Source organism: Nerophis lumbriciformis, linkage group LG15 (assembly GCF_033978685.3).
Source record: "Nerophis lumbriciformis linkage group LG15, RoL_Nlum_v2.1, whole genome shotgun sequence".
Lineage (NCBI taxonomy): Eukaryota > Metazoa > Chordata > Actinopteri > Syngnathiformes > Syngnathidae > Nerophis > Nerophis lumbriciformis.
In genome coordinates this window covers 19,430,347-19,452,715 of record NC_084562.2, presented here as the reverse complement: position 1 = coordinate 19,452,715, position 22,369 = coordinate 19,430,347, and the positions used below count along the sequence as shown (strand labels likewise).

The 22,369-nt window shown below is 34.1% G+C and overlaps 3 protein-coding genes across 4 annotated transcripts in view; 2 read left to right on the top strand and 1 right to left on the bottom strand.

Annotated features, from left to right (window-relative positions):
- Positions 1-19,253, top strand: part of nae1 (nedd8 activating enzyme E1 subunit 1) — a 115,757-nt gene extending 96,504 nt beyond the window's left edge. The window contains exon 22 of the transcript XR_009816789.2: positions 18,921-19,253. The gene's annotated coding sequence lies outside the window, so the exon portion shown is untranslated. The remainder of the gene's footprint in view (positions 1-18,920) is intronic.
- On the bottom strand, positions 1,551-13,276 carry LOC133615886 (uncharacterized). The gene is made up of 2 exons (XM_061974753.1): positions 13,110-13,276; positions 1,551-3,500 (listed from the first exon to the last, which is right to left on the bottom strand). Exon 2 carries the CDS (start codon positions 3,490-3,492, stop codon positions 2,017-2,019), a length of 1,476 nt encoding a protein of 491 aa, XP_061830737.1. The 5' UTR covers positions 3,493-3,500; positions 13,110-13,276; the 3' UTR covers positions 1,551-2,016.
- Positions 19,254-21,745: 2,492 nt separating the features above from the next.
- The window catches only part of dync1li2 (dynein, cytoplasmic 1, light intermediate chain 2), a 42,391-nt gene continuing 41,767 nt past the window's right edge, over positions 21,746-22,369 (top strand). The window contains exon 1 of one of the 2 annotated variants that reach the window (XM_061974756.2): positions 21,746-21,958. In XM_061974756.2, the coding sequence (XP_061830740.1) occupies positions 21,876-21,958 (83 nt within the window). In that variant the 5' untranslated portion in view covers positions 21,746-21,875. The remainder of the gene's footprint in view (positions 21,959-22,369) is intronic. The other variant, XM_061974755.2, reaches the window with a different exon arrangement.

The window sequence follows — 22,369 nt, the reverse complement described above, 5'->3', positions numbered from 1 at the left end:
TGAACCAACACAAAATGCCAACAGAAGTAAAATAATATTAAGATTTCATCCATCCATCCATTTTCTACCACTTGTCATGACCCAATGCAAACAACCTTTCCTAGTCATGGTGCAAAACAAACAAAATCGAACCAACACAAAATGCCAACAGAAGTAAAACAATGTTGAGATTTCATCCATCCATCCATTTTCTACCACTTATCATGCTTTGAATGAAACCAAGCGCAGCACTACTTATATGACCCAATGCAAACAACCTTTCCTAGTCATGGTGCGAAAAACACACAATTGAACCAACACAAATGCCAACAGAAGTAAAATAATATTGAGATTTCATCCATCCGTCCATTTTCTACCACTTGTCATGACCCAATGCAAACAACTAGTCATTGTGCAAACAATAAAAAATAAAAATCGAACCAACACAAAATGCCAACAGAAGTAAAATAGTATTGAGATTTCATCCATACATCCATTTTCTACCACGTATCATGCTTTGAACAAAACCAAGCGCAGCACTACTTGTATGACCCAATGCAAACAATCTTTCCTAGTCATGGTGCGAAAAAAACGAAATTGAACCAACATAAAATGCCAACAGAAGTAAAACAATATTGAGATTTCATCCATCAATTCATTTTCTACCACTTATCATGACCCAATGCAAACAACTTTTCCTAGTAATGGTGCAAACAAAACAAAATCGAACCAACACAAAATGCCAACAGAAGTAAAATAATATTAAGATTTCATCCATCCATCCATTTTCTACCACTTATCATGACCCAATGCAAACAACCTTTCCTAGTAATGGTGCAAAAAAAACAAAATCGAACCAACACAAAATGCCAACAGAAGTAAAATAATATTGAGATTGCATCCATCTATTTTTTTACCACTTATCATGCTTTCAACAAAACCAAACGCAGCACTACTTAAATGACCCAATGCAAACAACCTTTCCTAGTCATGATACAACAAAAAATAAATCGAACCAACACAAAATGCCAACAGAAGGAAAGGCCATGTAACACAGTGGTACAAATGCCCCTGTGCCAACTTGTAAGCTGCCATTAAATGCTAAGTTAATAATTATTCGCAAAAACAAATTAAGTTTCTCAGTTGGAACATTAAATATCTTGTCTTTGCAGTCTATTCAATTGAATATAAGTTGAAAAGGATTTGCAAATCATTGTATTCTGTTTTTATTTACCATTTACACAAGGTGCCAACTTCACCGGTTTTGGGTTTTGTCGTACATTTGGATTGCAGTATTTTATTGTGAAAACCCTGGTCGATTTTCATTGTTTTCATATTGCATGAAGCAAAATATTTGCAGTGTGAGCGGTCACTGGTAGGACGTTGCTCCCTGCATGTGAATAATCAGCCAGACTCCTGACCCGTATCGCAGCTCATGTTGGCTTGTCGGTGTCAGCGAGTACTTTATTTCACCGCGCTATTTTGTTTTCCATCTCAATGAACACACCTGCGTCGGATCCGGTTAATCGGGTTGGATGCAGAGAGAATGCAGGGAAAGACGAGAAGATCACTTTGGGCTATAACAATCTTTTTTTATTCTCTCTTCAAGAAACAATCACTTTGAATTCAACAGTTGTTATAAAGGGCCAAAAACAAGTACGCCTCTGCACATCGTAATAGAAACAATATATGAAAGTCGTATTAATTGGGCTCACAAACAAAGACAGAGTTAATCATTTCATTCATTAATAACATATTTATGCCTGTCCGGTATGGTTTTACTCAGCCGTGCGGTGTTGTGGTCGGCACTCACCCCTCAAATTGCAGGTCTGTCCCCAGCACTCCCGTCTTACTCGCTATCTACCTTTGCTTTTCTCAATCGTCACGTGATCACGCTTCGGCGACTCAAAGCAAAATACATAATTGCCCGAGTTACCGCGAAAGCCTCGTTGTTTTTAACGATACGTTGATGACTCTCTGGCATCTCTGGGAGATTTGTCAAAATTCACATTAGTTTGAAAAAGTACGGTGGCTTCATCACACTTCCTGGGTGACCTCGGTGCTGAGAGACTCCACCGTGGCGGCGACGTCCTCTGGGGCTTCTGGGACGTCCCCGCTCAGGTTAACGTCCATTTTCAGTTCAAAGTCGCCGGGCTTCTTGACAGGCGACTCCACTGACTTTTCGATACCATTAACGCATCCTTCTGGGTGTGCACACTCTCCGTTCACAACTGGGAGAGAGGCCACTTCCACCACATCCTCAATATTACCATTTTCCATTGGTGTTTTGACCGCACTCTCTGGGCAAGGCACCTCTGTCACGGAAACCTCCGCAACCACATCGGGTGGTGCTACTTCTGGTTCAACTTCAGTGCAAGAATCTCCCCCTGCAGCTGATTCCTCCTCTGAAGGCAGCTGTTCGTTTTGGACCTCCTCGGCATCCACAATCTCAAGTCCATCCATGGTTACCGTTGGTTCAGGCTCATCTTCTTGACCTTGATCCTCAGGTTCATCTGCGTCAACCTTATTTTCTGGTTCTGGTTCTGGCTCAGACTCTGTGACCGGCTCCGGTTCAGACGCAAGGATTTTATCTTGCTCTGGAACTGGCTCAGCGACTGGTTCAACGACCTCTGGCTCAGTAACAGTCACTGGACTAGGTTCTGGCTCTTTGGGGGCCTCCTCTGGACTGGCAGGAATAACCTCTGGTTCTTTGACAGGTTCTTCTGCTCTAGAAGCTGCAGACTCTGGTTCCGCCTCAGTTGGTACAGCGGAGCAACAGACTATTGGTGCTTCTTCCTCTGGGACTGCTATTGGTTCCTCCGGTATAGAAGCCGCTTCCCCTGGCGCTTCTAGTGCCACTTCTGTTGATGCGGTTGTAACCTCTTCTTCTGTTGCTATTGCTTCTTTGACTGTGACTGGTTCGTCAGATACAGAAGCAGCTTCTTCTTTGACCGAAGGTTGTTCTTCTGGTACTGGAGCTGCCTCATCTTTGACTGCCACTGGTTCTTCTAGTACTGGACCTACTTCTTCTTTGACAGTTACTGACTCTTCCGGTACCAAAGCGGCTTCTTCCTTGACTGCGACTGTTTCTTCAACAACTGGAGCTGTTTCTGCCTTGACTGCGACTGGTTCTTCAGGAACTGGAGCTGATTCTGCCTTGACTGCGACTGGTTCTTCAGGAACTGGAGCTGATTCTGCCTTGACTGAGGCTGATTCTTCTTGGACTGATTCTTCTGTGACTTGTACTGCAACAGCTTCTGCTTGTTCTTCAGGCGGTGCAGATGTAGGCTCTTCTGGAGCTTTCTCTGCTTCAGTTACTGCTGCCACAGCTGAGCCCACGGCCTCTTCTTCTACGTTTCCCGATTCTGTTGTCACCTGAGCTTCTGCCGGCGGTGCCGCATCCTCCACATTGCCGGATTCCTCAGTTGCAGTTGTTGCCGCAGCATCATCCTTCTTCTCTTTGGGGTCGCTCACGTCATAACCCTTCTTCTTCTTGCTCAGTTTCCCTCCCATGGTGTAACCTGTAAGAAGAGGTGACAACGATTAGGAAACTGGATAACATTGGAAGATGTCTTAATTCGATCTTAATTCAACAACTCTGGAGCACGACATGGATAACAACATTCATTTCCACTGTCAAATTAGGTTATTTAATTTAACCTGACTGACATGAGTTGAAACCCAGGTTCCTCTTGATATAAGACTCATGACCAGAGAAGCATGACACAAGTCACGTTTGCTCTGTGCTTAAAACTGAAACGTTACAATACATGTAATGTTTATTTGTTTTTTATGTTACGCTTCAGTTTGAGGAACACACAAAATGGAACCAGATGCTAAAAGGTCATCACAAACAGGAACTTGGTTTTGTGACATAGTTAGGACATTACCAAAGGTCTGTCTTCAAAAAGATTAGTTTTCAACACATTTAATGAGCTTTACTTGAATAGAATAAACCAAAGTATAGACAATTTATCAGAACAGCGTTGCATTTTTTTAATTTTAGAAGAAAAATCATTGTATGACAACAAGTATGTTGATAATATTCAGTCTGGACTAGTACAATATAGCACAAAAAGGCCAAACTGGTTGTACAATCATGGTGATACCAACATATACGGTATGCTTAATGAATATTCATCGGGGGATACACACTTTTCTTTGAATTGAACAAAATGAGGATGTACTGAACAAAGGACAGACACACATTGCAACACAATCGGACTTCCTCTCAGAGTAAAGAAAAAGGAGAACTATGTTTTGTTCCATTGGACAGGCTGTCTCTCAGCTGAGTTTGGAGAAGTTTTCATGATTAAAAATATTTATCCAAAGATCGTCTTGATCCTCTTTGTAATGAGGATTGATGTAGTTGGTAAGAATATGCCTATTTGATGACGCAATCTGGCAAGCACGATTTAAACAAAGAGTATTCAAAGCATCCAACAAGATGCGGACCATAAATGGTCCAATTGTGGTCCACGGACCATTTATGGTACGCGGCTTGTTTATTGTTGACTCTTGGTATGTTCTAAAAACAAAATGATTCATTATTACTGAGATATAACAGGGGTGTCCAAACCACAGGCCGTGGGCCAAATTGAACATGCCTGCGAGAGGTCATGAGTTTAAAAAGTAATCTGGCCATAGGGAGATTTCAAGTCAATTTAACAGCTATTTTACATGCTACTGATCTGTTGTCGGCTTGTGGGCAGCGTGAGTGATCTAGGGCTGCGACAACTTATTGTTTGAATGAAATCAAGTGCAGCATCTACTTATACAACCCAATGCACATAACCTTCCCTAGTCATGGTGCAAAAAAAAAAAAAAAAAAATCGAACCAACACATAATGCCAACAGACATGGTCTCACACATGACACAATATAATATTATAAAAACGTTCATGTACCATTAATTTTTTTTAGAATTACACCCATTTAAATTCATTACAAAGCATGAGTGATTTAGGTCTGCGACAACTTATTCTTTAAATGGAATCAAGCGCAGCATTTACTTGTGAGTGAGTGCGAGTTTATTTATATAGCGCTTTTTCTCAAGTGACTCAAAGCGCTTTACATTGTGAAACCCAATATCTAAGTTACATTTAAACCAGTGTGGGTGGCACTGGGAGCAGGTGGGTAAAGTGTCTTGCCCAAGGACACAACGGCAGTGACTAGGATGGCGGAAGCGGGGATCGAACCTGCAACCCTCAAGTTGCTGGCACGGCCGCTCTACCAACTGAGCTATACCGTCCCAACTATAACTTGTATAACCCAATGCACATAACCTTCCCTAGTCATGGTGCAACAAAAAAAAAAAAATCGAACCACAACAAAATGCCAACATATATGACACAATATAACACAATTTGTGGATATTATAAAAAACATCCATGCACCATTAAAAAAATTCTGAATTACATCCATTTAAAGCATGACATGCAAAACACTATCTCCACACATATTTATGATTGGCACATTTTAGCTGCTTGATATTTCTGATTGATTACCAAACTTGAAGGAGGTTGTCACGGAAGTAAAAAACTTTCACATACTCTTAATCTCCAATTATATACATTCTTAATTATGTGTATATATATATATATATATATATATATATATATATATATATATATATATATATATATATATATATGTGTGTGTGTGTATTCTATAGGTCAGGTAAAAACACGGAGGTTATGTCATCCCTACAAGCCTGTTTTGCAGGTTTCCCTGCTCTTCAGGGGATTTTCTTCAGGGAAAATCCCCTGAAGAGCAGGGAAACCTGCGAAACGGGATTGTAGGGATGACATAGCCTCCGTGTTTTTTCCTGGTCTATCGAATATTCCGCTCTACCCCGGTATTGAGCACTTTCTAACGGATAAACCACAGTAACCTTGGGATTGTCACTGAAGGCATCAAAACTATGAATGAACACATGTGGAGTTATTTACTTAACAGAAAAAGGTGAAATAACTGAAAACATGTTTTATATTCGAGTTTCCTCAAAATAGCCACCCTTTGCTCTGATTACTTTTTCGCACACTCTTGGCATTCTCTCGATGAGCTTCAAGAGGTAGTCACCTGATATGGTTTTCACCTCACAGGGTTGATTAGTGGAATTTCTCGCTTTATCAATGGGGTTGGGACCATCAGTTGTGTTGTGAATGAGCAGGTGTGTCCACACTTTTGGCCTGTACTGTACATATATGTATATATATATATATATATATATATATATATATATATATATATATATATATATATATATATATATATATATATAAAGGGCACTCCATTTGTATCAAATACACTCATTAAACAAACATTCAAAGCAAAATAATATAAATTGAAGATTTCTTTTAATTGAATTATTGATTTAATCGAATAATCGTTGCAGCTCTAATACCGTAATATGATGATTTTAGTGGTCTCAGAATAATGCTGACAATAATTTTATTTATTAGTAATAATTTCTGTGACAATATATCGTCCAGTAAAATTTGTTATCAGCCTAGGCATAGGCTAATGTAGACTTCTCAAGGATGTTTTTTAACGATTAATCGTGATTGATTACAAGTGAAAGAGTGACAATCACGATTACTTACGAGTTACCTACGGACAAAATTGTATTAATCATGATTAATTATGAGTTAACCAGGGAGAAATGCAATTAATAGCAATTTATTATTGTAACCGTTTTGTAGCTTTATATAGTAGTTTTTTATTACACAAATTTCACAAAGCTAAGAGGTTAATGTTTTCTTTAGATAGCTTAGCATCGACTGACCATTATATCGGATTTGATGCACAAAATATGTCCTTTATCTTTCAACTTTTTGGTTACCCGGTTAAAATGTGATTAATCGAGATTAATTACCAGTTAACTATGGAGAAAATATGATTAATCGCGATTAAATATTGTAACAGTTTTGAATCTTTAATTTTTTTTACACAAATTTCACAAAGCTAAGACATTAACGTTTTCTTTAGATAGCTTAGCATCGACTGACCATTACATTGGATTTAACATCGACTGACCATTACATCGGATTTAATGCACAAAACCTGCCCCTTATCCTTCAACTTTTTCGGTACCTGGATAAAATGTGATTAATTGTGAATAATTACAAGTTAACTACGGACAGAATGTTATTAATCGTGATTATTTATGGGTTAACAATAGAGAAAATGTGATTAATCGCGATTAAATATTCTAACTGTTTTGAAGCTTTATTGAGTAGGGTTTTTTTTACACAAATTTCACAAAGTTAAGAGGTTAATGTTTTTTTTAGATAGCTTAGCATTGACTGACCATTACATCGAATTTAATGCACAAAATGTGTCCCTCATACTTCTACATTTTCGGTACCCGGATAAAATGTGATTAATCGAGATTAATTACGATTTAACTGTGGAGAAAATGTGATTAATCGCAATTAATTATACGTTAACAATGGAGAAAATTTGACTAATCGCAATTAAATATTGTAACTGCTTTGAAGCTTTAATTAGTAGGTTGTTTTTTTTACACAAATTTCACAAAACTAAGAGGTTAACGTTTTCTTTAGATAGCTTAGCATCGACTGACCATTACATCGGATTTAATGCACAAAATGTATCCCTCATCCTTCATTTTTTATGGTACCCGGATAAAATGTGATTAATCGAGATTAACTACGAGTTAACTATGGAGAAAATGTGATTAATCGCGAATAAATATTGTAACCGTTTTGAATCTTTAGGTTTTTTTACACAAATTTCACAAAGCTAAGACGTTCTCTTTAGACAGCTTAGCATCGACTGACCATTACATCAGATTTAATGCACAAAATGTGTCCCTCATCCTTCAACTTTTTTGGTACCTGGATAAAATGTGATTAATCGAAATTAATGACAAGTTAACTATGGAGAAAATGCGATTAATCGTGATTAAATATTGTAACCGTTTTGAATCTTTAGGTTTTTTTTGCACAAATTTCACAAAGCTAAGACGTTAACGTTTTCTTTAGATAGCTTAACATTGACTGACCATTACATCGGATTTAATGCACAAAATGTGTCCTTCATCCTTCAACTTTTTTGGTATCCGGATAAAATGTGATTAATGGATGTTAATTACGAGTTAACTACGGAGAAAATGCAATCAATCGCGATTAAATATTGTAACCATTTTGAAGCCTTAGGTTTTTTTACACAAATTTCACAAAGCTAAGACGTTTTCTTTAGACAGCTTAGCATCGACTGAGCATTTCATCGGATTTAATGCACAAAATGTGTCCTTCACCCTCAACTTCTTCGGTACCCGGATAAAATATGATTAATCGAGATAATTTAGGAATTAACTCTGGAGAAAATGCGATTAATCGCGATTAAATATTGCAACCCTTTTGAAGCTTTATTTAGTAGGTTTTTTTTACTCAAATTTCACACAGCTAAGACGTTAACGTTTTCTTTAGATAGCTCAGCATCGACTGACCATTACATCAAATTTAATGCACAAAATGTGTCCCTCATCCTTCAACTTTTTCGGTACCCGGATAAAATGTGATTAATCAAGATTATTTAGGAATTAACTATGGAGAAAATGCGATTAATCGCGTTTAAATAGTGTAACTGTTTTGAAGCTTTAATTTGTAGTTTTTTTTCTCACAAATTTCACAAATCTAAGACGTTAGCGTTTTCTTTAGATAGCTTAGCATTGACTGAAAATTACATCGGATTTAATGCACAAAATGTGTCGGTGTAAAACGTGATTAATCATAATTCATTACGAGTTCACTACAGACAAAATGTTATTAATCGTGATTAATTATGGGTAAACAATGGAGAAAATGTGATTAATCACGATTAAATATTGTAATCGTTTTGAAGCTAGGTTTTTTTTATACAAACTTCAGAAATCTAAGACGTTAACGTTTTCTTTAGCTAGCTTATCATCGACTGACAATAACATCGGATGCACAAAATGTGTCCCTCATCCTTCATTTTTTATGGTTAACTACAGACAAAATGTGATTAATCGAGATTAACTACGAGTTAACTATGGAGAAAATGCGATTAATCGCGATTAAATATTGTAACCGTTTTGAATCTTTAGGTTTTTTTACACAAATTTCACAAAGCTAAGACGTTTTCTTTAGATAGCTTAGCATCGACTGACAATTACATCGGATTTAATGCACAAAATGTTTTCCCTCATCCTTCAACTTTTTCGGTACCCGGATAAAATGTGATTAATCGAGATTATTTAGGAATTAACTATGGAGAAAATGCGATTAAATATCGGGACCGTTTTGAATCTTTAGGTTTTTTTACACAAATTTCACAACACTAAGATATTAACATTTTCTTTAGATAGCTTAACATCGACTGACCATTACATCGGATTTAATGCACAAAATGTATGCCTCATCCTTCAACTTTTACGATGCTTGGATAAAATGCTATTAATCGAGATTAATTACGAGTTAACTATGGAGAAAATCCGATTAATCGTGATTAAATATTGTGACCGTTTTGAATCTTTAGGTTTTTTTACACAAATTTCACAACGCTAAGACATTAACATTTTCTTTAGATAGCTTAACATCGACTGACCATTACATCGGATTTAATGCACAAAATGTGTGCCTCATCCTTCAACTTTTTCGGTCCCGGATAATATGCGATTAATCCAGATTAATTACGAGTTAACCTTGGAGAAAATGCGATTAATCGCGATTAAATAATGTAACTGTTTTGAAGCTTTAAGTAGTAGTTTTTTTTTATACAAATTTCACAAAACTAAGAGTTTAACGTTTTCTTTAGATAGCTTAACATCGACTGACCATTACATCGGATTTTATGCACAAAATGTGTGCCTCATCCTTCAACTTTTTTGGTACCCGGATAATATGCGATTAATCCAGATTAATTACGAGTTAACCTTGGAGAAAATGCGATTAATCCCGATTAAATAATGTAACTGTTTTGAAGCTTTAATTAGTAGGTTTTTTTCATACAAATTTCACAAAACTAAGAGTTTAACGTTTTCTTTAGATAGCTTAGCATCGACTGACCATTACATCGGATTTAATGCACAAAATGTGTCCCTCATCCTTCAACTTTTACGATGCTTGGATAAAATGTTATTAATCGAGATTAATTACGAGTTAACTATGGAGAAAATCCAATTAATCGTGATTAAATATTGTGACCGTTTTGAATCTTTAGGTTTTTTTACACAAATTTCACAACGCTAAGACATTAACATTTTCTTTAGATAGCTTAACATCGACTGACCATTACATCGGATTTAATGCACAAAATGTGTGCCTCATCCTTCAACTTTTTCGGTACCCGGAAAATATGCGATTAATCCAGATTAATTACGAGTTAACCTTGGAGAAAATGCGATTAATCGCGATTAAATAATGTAACTGTTTTGAAGCTTTAATTAGTAGTTTTTTTTTATACAAATTTCACAAAACTAAGAGTTTAACGTTTTCTTTAGATAGCTTAGCATCGACTGACAATTACATCGGATTTAATGCACAAAATGTGTCCCTCATCCTTCAACTTTTACGATGCTTAGATAAAATGTTATTAATCAAGATTAATTACGAGTTAACTATGGAGAAAATCCGATTAATCGTGATTAAATATTGTGACCGTTTTGAATCTTTAGGTTTTTTTACACAAATTTCACAACGCTAAGACATTAACGTTTTCTTTAGATAGCTTAACATCGACTGACCATTACATCGGATTTAATGCACAAAATGTGTGCCTCATCCTTCAACTTTTTCGGTACCGGGATAAAATGTGATTAATCGAGATTATTTAGGAATTAACTATGGAGAAAATGCGATTAAATATCGTGACCGTTTTGAATCTTTAGGTTTTTTTTACACAAATTTCACAACGCTAAGACATTAACATTTTCTTTAGATAGCTTAACACCGACTGACCATTACATCGGATTTAATGCACAAAATGTGTGCCTCATCCTTCAATTTTTTCGGTACCCGGATAATATGCGATTAATCCAGATTAATTACGAGTTAACCTTGGAGAAAATGCGATTAATCCCGATTAAATAATGTAACTGTTTTGAAGCTTTAATTAGTAGGTTTTTTTTATACAAATTTCACAAAACTAAGCGTTTAACGTTTTCTTTAGATAGCTTAGCATCGACTGACCATTACATCGGATTTAATGCACAAAATGTGTCCTTCATCCTTCAACTTTTACGATGCTCGGATAAAATGTTATTAATCGAGATTAATTACGAGTTAACTATGGAGAAAATCCGATTAATCGTGTTTAAATATTGTGACCGTTTTGAATCTTTAGGTTTTTTTACACAAATTTCACAACGCTAAGACATTAACGTTTTCTTTAGATAGCTTAGCATCGACTGACCATTACATCGGATTTAATGCACAAAATGTGTGCCTCATCCTTCAACTTTTTCGGTACCCGGATAATATGCGATTAATCCAGATTAATTACGAGTTAACCTTGGAGAAAATGCGATTAATCCCGATTAAATATCGTAACTGTTTTGAAGCTTTAATTAGTAGGTTTTTTTTATACAAATTTCACAAAACTAAGAGTTTAACGTTTTCTTTAGATAGCTTAGCATCGACTGACCATTACATCGGATTTAATGCACAAAATGTGTCCCTCATCCTTTTACTTTTACGATGCTTGGATAAAATGTGATTAATCGAGATTAATTACGAGTTAACTATGGAGAAAATCCGATTAATCGTGTTTAAATATTGTGACCGTTTTGAATCTTTAGGTTTTTTTACACAAATTTCACAACGCTAAGACATTAACGTTTTCTTTAGATAGCTTAGCATCGACTGACCATTACATCGGATTTAATGCACAAAATGTGTCCCTCATTCTTCAACTTTTTCGGTACCCGGATAATAAGCGATTAATCCAGATTAATTACGAGTTAACCTTGGAGAAAATGCGATTAATAGCGATTAAATAATGTAACTGTTTTGAAGCTTTAATTAGTAGGGTTTTTTTATACAAATTTCACAAAACTAAGAGTTTAACGTTTTCTTTAGATAGCTTAGCATCGACTGACCATTACATCGGATTTAATGCACAAAATGTGTCCCTCATCCTTCAACTTTTTCGGTACCCGGATAAAGTATGCCCACCACTAACCCCCCTGTCTTCAAGCAGACCCCCGGGCCAAGGCGGCAATAGGGTACGGGCACCAACGTGAAAAAAACCAGGGAACTGTCCATAGTGCTGCAGTGAACCAATCAAGCCACACTGTGGCCACACATCATCATCATGCTGGGATAGGCTGCAAATCCGCCTATGAATGGTCTACACGGATTCTCCCGTACGCCATTACGGTAAAACTGAAAGAAGAAAAAAAAACTGCTACCCCCAGCCAGCGTTGGTTTCTGATGCTGTTCAACCTCATCATTAGACAACTTGATATATTTCATTTTTAATTCAACCGAGGCTCCTTAGAAACATCAGGGAGATGAGCATATTAGAAAAGGAGCAGCATGTGCTCGCCGCTAACAAAAGAAAGGAGTCGCCATCACTACCACGAATACTTACTGGAAGGGAAAAACGGGTTTTACTACCACAAACTGAAAGCTTGCAGACTCCGAAGGCTAGAAGATAAGACTGTGCACTTTCCAACCAGTGTCCATCCCCCACCTCAACCCACCCACTCCCTGAGCTCCTCTGCTCTTTTTTGTTCACCGGCATTGAACAACGACAGGGAAAAAAATGTCTCCTGGGGGAAAAAAACGATCTTGTTCGTTGTTTTGTTTCCTTAAACCGAGCAGCAACTTGTGGACTTTAGTTTCTCTTTAGCCCCATTTTTTAATTCAAAAGGAATATTTAAAAAATCAGACCTTACACACTTACAAAGAACACCACTATGCCATGCAAAGGGGACAAGGGATCAACAGACATAAATGAAATTGCTGCCTTTATTATTGAATGCACACATATTTGCATAATTTGGAGGAAAAAATGGAGAACAATAGGAAAGCTGCAGATGCACTTATTTCTTACTTTCTTTCTTAAGGGGAAAAAAAAAACCTCAACGCCTTTTAACCGCAATGTGGAAGGGAAAAAAAAGCAGAAATGTGACCAACCTGTATTTGAGAGTTTCGCAGACGGGCTGGAAGAATGATGATAATGGGGTTGAAAGCCTTGCGAGTGACAGCTGCAGGCTCTCCGAGGTGCAGAGTGCGACTAGTGAGGAGGAGGAGTGGCCCTCAGACATCTGTCGCTATCACAATCCACCCTGGCCCACCAGGGCTCCCACTGCAATCTATACCCTCCCGCTTTTTAACCCCTCCTCTCCCACACACACACACACACACACACACACACACACACACATTCTTGTATTTCTTCCCTTTATGAGACCTCTGAAAAATGCCTACCTCTTAAGACCACCCTTTCTAGATATATACAGATTTGTATTTACAACATTAATAACATATACATACTATGCAAAAATAAAAAAGCATGTTGTGAAAAATTAGTTGGAATTTCACCCAAAAAAAAAGGTCACAATTTCACAAGAAAAACTTTGAATTTTGGCGGTGTTATAATAAAAGTCGTCATTTTACTCGACGCAAGTCAAAATGTAACAAGAAAAACTGAACATTTGTGCAATATTATGATAAAAGCTGGAATTTTACTCAATAACAGTCGCAATTTCACAAGCAAAGCTTAACATTTTGGCTATTTGATGAAAAGAGTCGTAATTTTACTCGACACAAGTCACAATTTTATAAGAAAAATGTTGGCAATATAATCATAATCGGAGTTATACTTGGCAAAAATTGTGACAAAAGTCATTATTTTACTCAAAAAAATGTCACTATTTTACAAGAAAAACCAAAAAATTGGCAATATTGTGATAAAAGTCAGAATTTTATATGACAAACGTCACCATTTTGCATTAAAAAGTAAGAATTTTACATTAAAAAGTAATCATTTTACAAGAAAATATTGCACTATTAGAGAAACAGAAAGATTATGAGAAATTGTTCCCAATTCTATAAGAAAAAAGTCGACACATTGTGAAAAAAAGACTGCTTTTAGTTAATTTTTATATATTTTTTAGTAATTGTTTTTTAATCTTCATTATTTACTTCAAGTTATTACAGTATGTCTCTATATACATATTTATTATTATTTTTTTTAAATTAATTTTGGCCAAAGGGGGCGCATTTCTATTTCTTGCACACACTTGTTTTTTCATATGTTGATCAGAGGGGGAGCACTTTTATAACCAACGCACAGTCAATTTGAAAAATTCCTCCTTTTTGGCATCACCCTAATTTTGATAGATTTCACCACCAGGGGTGCAAATGAGACATTCTCTATTAGATGCAATGGTTTTCCTTATTGGGACCTAGATTTATGTCCTAACTTGTTCACACCTCCTCATATGGAAGGTACTTTTCCTTCTTGATGTCTCAAGAAGGGTAGAAATACAAGAACACACACACACACACACACACACACACACACACACACACACACACACACACACACACACACACACACACACATACACACACACACACACACACACACACCTCCACTGCACATTTCCTTTAGTCAATCAATAGTACATCTGTGACCCAAATAGGATTATAAAAAAGGGAATAGTACTCCTCTTACTATTACTATGTTCGCCTTGCAAAAAAAAAAAAAAGAAGAAGAAAGTGATATGAGGAATCATGCAAGGGGTCCCCCTAGGGGAGTATCGTTGTAATATAAATTATGCATTTAGTGCAAATTGCAAACAATATGCAACATCATTGCCATCCATCCATCCATTTCCTACCGCTTATTCCCTTTGGGGTCGCGGGGGGCGCTGGAGCCTATCTCAGCTACAATCGGGCGGAAAGCAACATCATTGCATTTATCATTATTTTTATTCATGTTATTATGCCCACATTATATGGACAATTGTGTCCAATGGCTGATTATCAGGCAAACTGAACACTTTTTAATTGAAATGCTTGTTATACTTTTTTTTCTTTTTTTTTATTAAACTTGAATTTAATTTGATGCATGTTTTGTACTAAAACAAAATATTTTTTTTATTTTTTTTTTATTTTGTGCAAAATAACACATTTAACATTATTAAGACAAGTGCTGTCGAATCATATATATATATATATATATATATATATATATATATATATATATATATATATATATATATATATATATATACACAGCGGTACAGCAACACTGAATAAAATATTTAAAACAATACTAATATGTATATATATATATATATATATATATATATATATATATATATATATATATATATATATATATATATATATATATTTATATATATAAAACTAAAACTAAACTAAATAAAACTGAATAAAATATTTAAAACAATACTATATATATATATATATATATATATATATATATATATATATATATAAAAATAAAAATAAACTAAATAAAACTGAATAAAATATTTAAAACAATACTAATATATATATATACATATGCATATATATATATATATATATATATATATATATATATATATATATATATATATATATATATATATACTAGTATTGTTTTAAATATTTTATTCAATACGGTACAATACTGATATATATATATATATAAATAAACCAAGCACACCTTTGTGCATTCACGCACAGCATAAAACATTTGGTGGACAAAATGACACAAAGAAGGAGTGGAAGATTTTACATGTAAACAAACTGTTGCGTCAAAGTCCACACTACGGTGAGTTCAAGAACCGCCAAAATTAGTAGGACAAAATGATGTTCACCGAATACTCATATTAAACAGTGGGCTTTCTAACAATTGGGAAGGTTTGTGTTGTGTTTGTCCTCAAACAAAAAACATACTAAAACAAACTAAATTTCCCCCATCTTTTTCCATTTTCAATCTTTTTTTAAAAATGCTCCAGGGAGCCACTCAGGCGGCGCTAAAGAGCCGCATGCGGCTCGAGAGCCGCGGGTTGATGACCCCCGTGCAAAGGGTTTGCTTAATGCAGTATTTTTTTTACCATAACGCCCCCTACAGGTCCGTATAGGCCGCAGCCGTACTCAGTTGTAATACAATGTTCCACCACTTGTGGCAGTAATGACAATATCAAACAGAAGAAGTCCGAAGCTAGATTTAGTTTCTTAGGCGCAAAAAATGATGACTAAAGTGGTAAAGCTGTACTTTCATTTGCGCTTGAATTTTATTGACAGTTTTTTAAGCACATATATATTGCTATTATTTCATATTATCTAGTTATATGTACATTCAGATTTCATTAGTTTTTGTGAGCCCCTTGTTTTGCAGTATATTTGATTAGTATTTTTGGATAAAGTTTTTGAATACAACTAAAATCAGAGTAAATTTACTGATTCCGTTTCAATATTGGAGTGGGCCCCAGGAAAAGTTAGGCCCCGGAATCAAAAAGGTTAAGAACCCCTGACTTAACGCATCTGTTGTTCCCCTATTGACAACATTGGTGTGCACGTTGTTTGTCGTCGACTGCTTGGTTTGCATGTTTTGCTTTTAGATGCGATTTTAAAAGTGTCGTGCTGAAATGCAAACCACCTTGGTTTTATCTAAACTCCCACCAAGATGTATTTTGAAGCAAAATTTGCCACCCGTTAGCATCTCCTCACTCATCTTTAAGATATCGTTCTTGAACTTATTGTTAAGGTAAAGGAGCATGTGAGCTCCAAATTATATACGTGATTAATCTGTGTTCATACATGATTAATTTGATTGTTTTGATTAATCACGTGTTAAGTTTGACAACATTTTCAAACATTTCCGACTGGAGATAAAAACCAGTACGACTGCCCGCACTGGGACAGTTACAGTAGAATGTTCTGGAGAATTTGCTTTTGTCTTCTTATCAGTGACAGAGCTGGAAGCGGCTAGGAATGTTTGCTGTAAAATTTCATATGAAGTGCCCTCTGTCCTTCATTTATTGACATTTTACATGTCCTTATCCACACAAAAACAGGGCCCCCGACGGATAGCGAGGCATGATCTGACCTCCTTTATATATATATATATATATATATATATATATATATATATATATATATATATATATATATATATATATATATATATATATATATATATATATATATATAAAGAAATCATTTAAAAAATATATTATATTTATTTTTTTATTGTTTTTATTAAATAAATATAAAAAAATACATGATTACATAAACAAAAAATCATACATTTTTTTAAATAAATAAAACAATTATTGAAATGGAATATAATATATTTTCTAAATTAAATAACAAATACATAAATAAAAAGTAATATATTTTTGAATAAATACCGCAAATTATTAAAATTATCATTATGAATTATTATTATCATTATTTCTATTTATTTGTTTGTTTTTAATGATTTTTATTTAATAACATAAATGAAATAAATAATTTAAATGTTTTATGTAATTATGAAACAAACACAGGGTGTACCCCGCCTTCCACCCGATTGTAGCTGAGATAGGCTCCAGCGCCCCCCGGGACCCCAAAAGGGAATAAGCGGTAGAAAATGGATGGATGAAACAAACATTTTACATGTCCTTATCCACACGAAAACGGGGCCCCCGACGGATAGCGAGGCATGATCTGACCTACTTTTATATATATATATATATATAAATTATTTTAAAAATATTGTCTATTTTTTATTTTCTTTTTTTATTGTTTTTATTAAATAAATATAAAAAATACATAATTACATAAACAAAAAATATATATATTTTTTAAATAAATAAAACAATTATTGAAATGGAATATTGTATTTTTTTTAATTAAATAACAAATACATAAATAAAAAATTATATATTTTTGAGTAAATACAGCAAATTATTAAAATTATCATTATGAATCATTATTATCATTTGTATTTATTTGTTTGTTTTTAAGGATTGTATTCAGTAACATAAATAAAATAAATAATTAAATGTTTTTTTATGTACCTGTAATTATGAAATAAATATTGTTTTATTTATTTGTTTTAAAATGTTTTTTGAATCAATAATAATAAATAAATACAAATATTTTGTTGTTGTTGTTTTGTTTTGTTTTATTGGAAAAAAAATACTTTTCTAACTTCTAAAAGGTTTATTGTGGCCTTATGTTGTGTTGTTGTGTTGTTTGCATATGCAGTGGCTTTTGCAATCGTGTTGTGACGGAAAGTTATGTCGCTGCTTTACGTTGTGGTAATGTGTCTTCATGTTGTTGTGTTGTGTATTTATGTTGTGGAGTTGTGGCTTCATGTTGTTGTGACTTCATGTTGTGTTCACTTTTACCTTTTGAAAGAACACACGATGATAAACTGACTCTTCCCTGGCTCTTCTGAACCGGGAAACCAATCAAAAATAAATACATAAAATAAAGATAAGAATTATCTGAACAAATCTAAGTGTAAATGAAAAAAACAACACAGCTAGCGAAAGTCTTGTTTGTCCCACTGTTAAGGAAAACCACATGGTTGCTATCGTCAACCCATGACATTCAGATGACAGTAAACTAATTAGTTTAATTATGTTTCCTTTTTCTTTTTTTTCTTTTTTTTTTTTTACATGCTTCCTATATGCAAAATTTCCTTTATTTTATAATACTCATTAAACAAAGAAGTCAGCAGTCAGGTAGCATTATTTGGGACACAGCACCCTCTCCTGTAAGCACAGCACAACACAATTCTTCCACATTCGTGATGAACTTGACATGTTCTAACTGTTCTCCAATGCTATAATTTGTATATTGAAAACCTAAACTGTGTCATTGCTTAATCTTGTCAGCCTGGGGGTCTTGACCTTGGCACAAAGCTTTTGTTTGTCAGCAAAAAGAAAACAAGAAAACAAGATCAATCTGGCATGTTTTCCTTCCTGGCAGCCCAGCTCCAAAGTGACAAAGGGGGCAGCGGCCGACTTTCACATGATGCAAAAGCTCTGGAATGCGTTCCCACAATCCTCGTCTGCGACTCTGCTGCCGTGGACATGGGAACCAACATGGGGATGCCTTGGAAATGCCCAGAATGCACCAAAGCAAAGTCGACATAGCGCACTGAGATCTTCGTGAAAAGATGGAAAAAACATATCATTTGTTTCCGTATATGAAGCAATATAAAATCCCTAAATGTAAAGATCGTGCCAAATCATGCAAATTCTACCGATCTCCGAGAATTATGTGCAACTTTGTGACCGCCAGCAACTTCCCCTCACATTTTGGCAATCAGCGCCATTTTTGCAAGTCAAATTTGTGTAATCAAAACTTAGGTTTATTTTGGTTTATTTTGTTATATATATATATATATATATATATATATATATATATATATATATATATATATATATATATATATATATATATTTATTTATTTATTTATTTATTTTGGTTTATTTTGTTATATATATATATATGTGTATATATATATATATATATATATATATATATATATATATATATATATATATATATATATGTGTATATATATATATATATATATATATATATACATATATATGTATACATATATATATACATATACATATATACACATATATACATATATATATATATATATATATATGTATATATATGTATACATATATATATATATGTGTATATATATATATATATATGTATACATATACATACATATACATATAAACACATATATACATTTGATTTGATTTGATACATATATATACATATATATATATATGTATATATATACAGTATATATATACGTATATGTATATATATATATATATATATATATATATATATACATATACATATACAGTATATGTATGTATATATATATATATATATATTATTCAGTTGCTACGAATAATAATTTAATGAGTTTAACTAACACAATAAAAACATGTTTTCGTGGCGTGTCCGCAACTTTAAATACACAGACAAAGTTTTAATCTTTTCATTATTTTATCAATGCACACATGTTAAAGGTGCAATTTTAATGTTGATTATATGCATGTTTTAGAAAAACAAAACAAGTATTAATTATTGCATAATAAATATTTTACCTAAAATACACAGTGAGGCTATAAAGTGTGTTTTATCAGATTATTTGGTTAAGCGAGCACATGAATCGATAAATTACTCAATTATTAAAATGATCAATAGTGACGATTAATCACAGGTTAAAAATAAAACATACTATATTAAAAATTATATTTTTAATATATTGTATATGTATATTTTCATTGTTTCTGTAGGAGTTTATTTCTGAAGGTTTTTTTTTATTGTATATTGGTATTATTTAATTAAAGTGTTATTTATTATGTACACATACCATTTTCTGTGGGTATTTTTTTACTCCCTCGTGTATTTCTGTATTGTTACTGAAAAAAGGAATCTACACCTAATATATACAGTATTTAATTATTACACATTCTATATCATTGTATTTCTCTGTTAGAAAATGGTAAACAGGAATTGTACAGAGTGGATTATCTGAAAGCCTGTTCAAAATAAACATAAGCACATTTTATACTGTAAATTAAATACATCATTAAGTTAAAGACAAAAACCCCACCCAGAGCTTGCATTCAGGAATTCCATCAAAACACAACACCACCACCTACTGGAACACCTTAGTATTACAGCTAAAATCGATACAAAATGTAATATGGTGTCTCATGCGAATTGTATGTTTCTTTACATTGACATACAACGTTATAGTACAAACTAAAATAAGAATTTCACTAAAAAATAAGTTTAAAAAAACAGACATAATAACTAGGGCTGTGAATCTTTGGGTGTCCCACGATTCGATTCAATATCGATTCTTGGGGGTCACGATTCGATTCAAAATCGATTTTTTTTTTTCAATTCAACACGATTCTCGATTCAAAAACAATTTTTTTCCCGATTCAAAAGGATTCTCTATTCATTCAATACATAGGATTTCAGCATGATCTACCTCAGTCTGCTGACATGCAAGCAGAGTAGTAGATTTTTGTAAAAAGCTTTTATACTTGTAAAGGACAATGTTTTGTCAACTGATTGCAATCATGTAAATTTGTTTTAACTATTAAATGAACCAAAAATATGACTTATTTTATCTTTGTGAAAATATTTGACACAGTGTGTTGTCAAGCTTATGGGATGCGATGCAAGTGTAAGCCACTGTGACACAATTGTTCATTTTTATTTTTATTTTTATTTTTTTTATAAATGTCTAATGATAATGTCAATGAGGGATTTTTAATCACTGCTATGTTGAAATTGTTACTAATATTGATACTGTTGTTGATAATACTCATTTTTGTTTCACTACTTTTGGATTGTTCTGTGTCGTGTTTGTGTCTCCTCTCAATTGCTCTGTTTATTACTGTTCTGAGTGTTGCTGGGTCGGGTTTGGTTTTGGAATTGGATTGCATTGTTATGGTATTGCTTTGTATTGTTTTGTTGGATTGATTAATAAATAAATAAATAAATAAAAATATATATATATAAAAAATAAAATAAAAATAAAAAATAAATCGATTTTTGAAAAATTAGAATCGATACTGAATTGCAATTTGAATTTGAATCGATTTTTTCCCACACCCCTAATAATAATGTATATATTGTTAATTTGTATTATATTCACTTTAATATATTGCGCTTGTTATGGTCACATGACAAGACGTTTTTTCCTTCCATCCCGGCCGCCCACAGTCCACTTAATACCGTCGACCGCTGTCCCCGCCCATGCGGTGAAGTGTGTGCCAAAGAATGAAACGTACCCGTGGCCACTCGGACTAAGGGCGGTGCTAGTGGTGGCCAAGCAGCAGCAGCAGGGCCTTCGCCTTTGTGCTCGCAAACAGAGAGAAGATGGCTCCCGTTTTGGACAAGCAACTCCCGGACGTAACCGGGGCGGGCGACAACAACGAGGAGGAGGAAGGACTGGACCTCTGGCAAGTTTAGCTCTTCTTTTTTAGCGGTGTTTGGAGGGGGAAATGTACAGCCGCCATGTTGCCGCTCAGCAAACACCGGCCCGGCTAGTATTAGCAGTAGCATTAGCATTAGCACAAGCTGAGCCTGGGCGTTTGCTAACGTTCCTTATGACAGCTGCCTATTTCACACTTCTGTAAACGTCCTACTTGGTACATTTCTAATTATACCGACTTTTTTTTTTTTTAAACGCAAAGAAAATTCCGAGAGCTTCGACTATTATAAGTTGTTTTTCCGGCTGTTTGTGAAGTCACGGCTAAGCTAACCGCTGTCACTTTAGTGTACAAGAGGCTAACATGAACCTCCAACCTAACTTATTTAACCACAATGCAAGAAAAAACAACAATATCAACTCTTACTATTTTGTAAATAGT

Excerpts from the sequence above, each read along its gene's own strand:
- LOC133615886 (XM_061974753.1), bottom strand. The coding sequence starts at position 3,492 with ATGGGAGGGAAACTGAGCAAGAAGAAGAAGGGTTATGACGTGAGCGAC.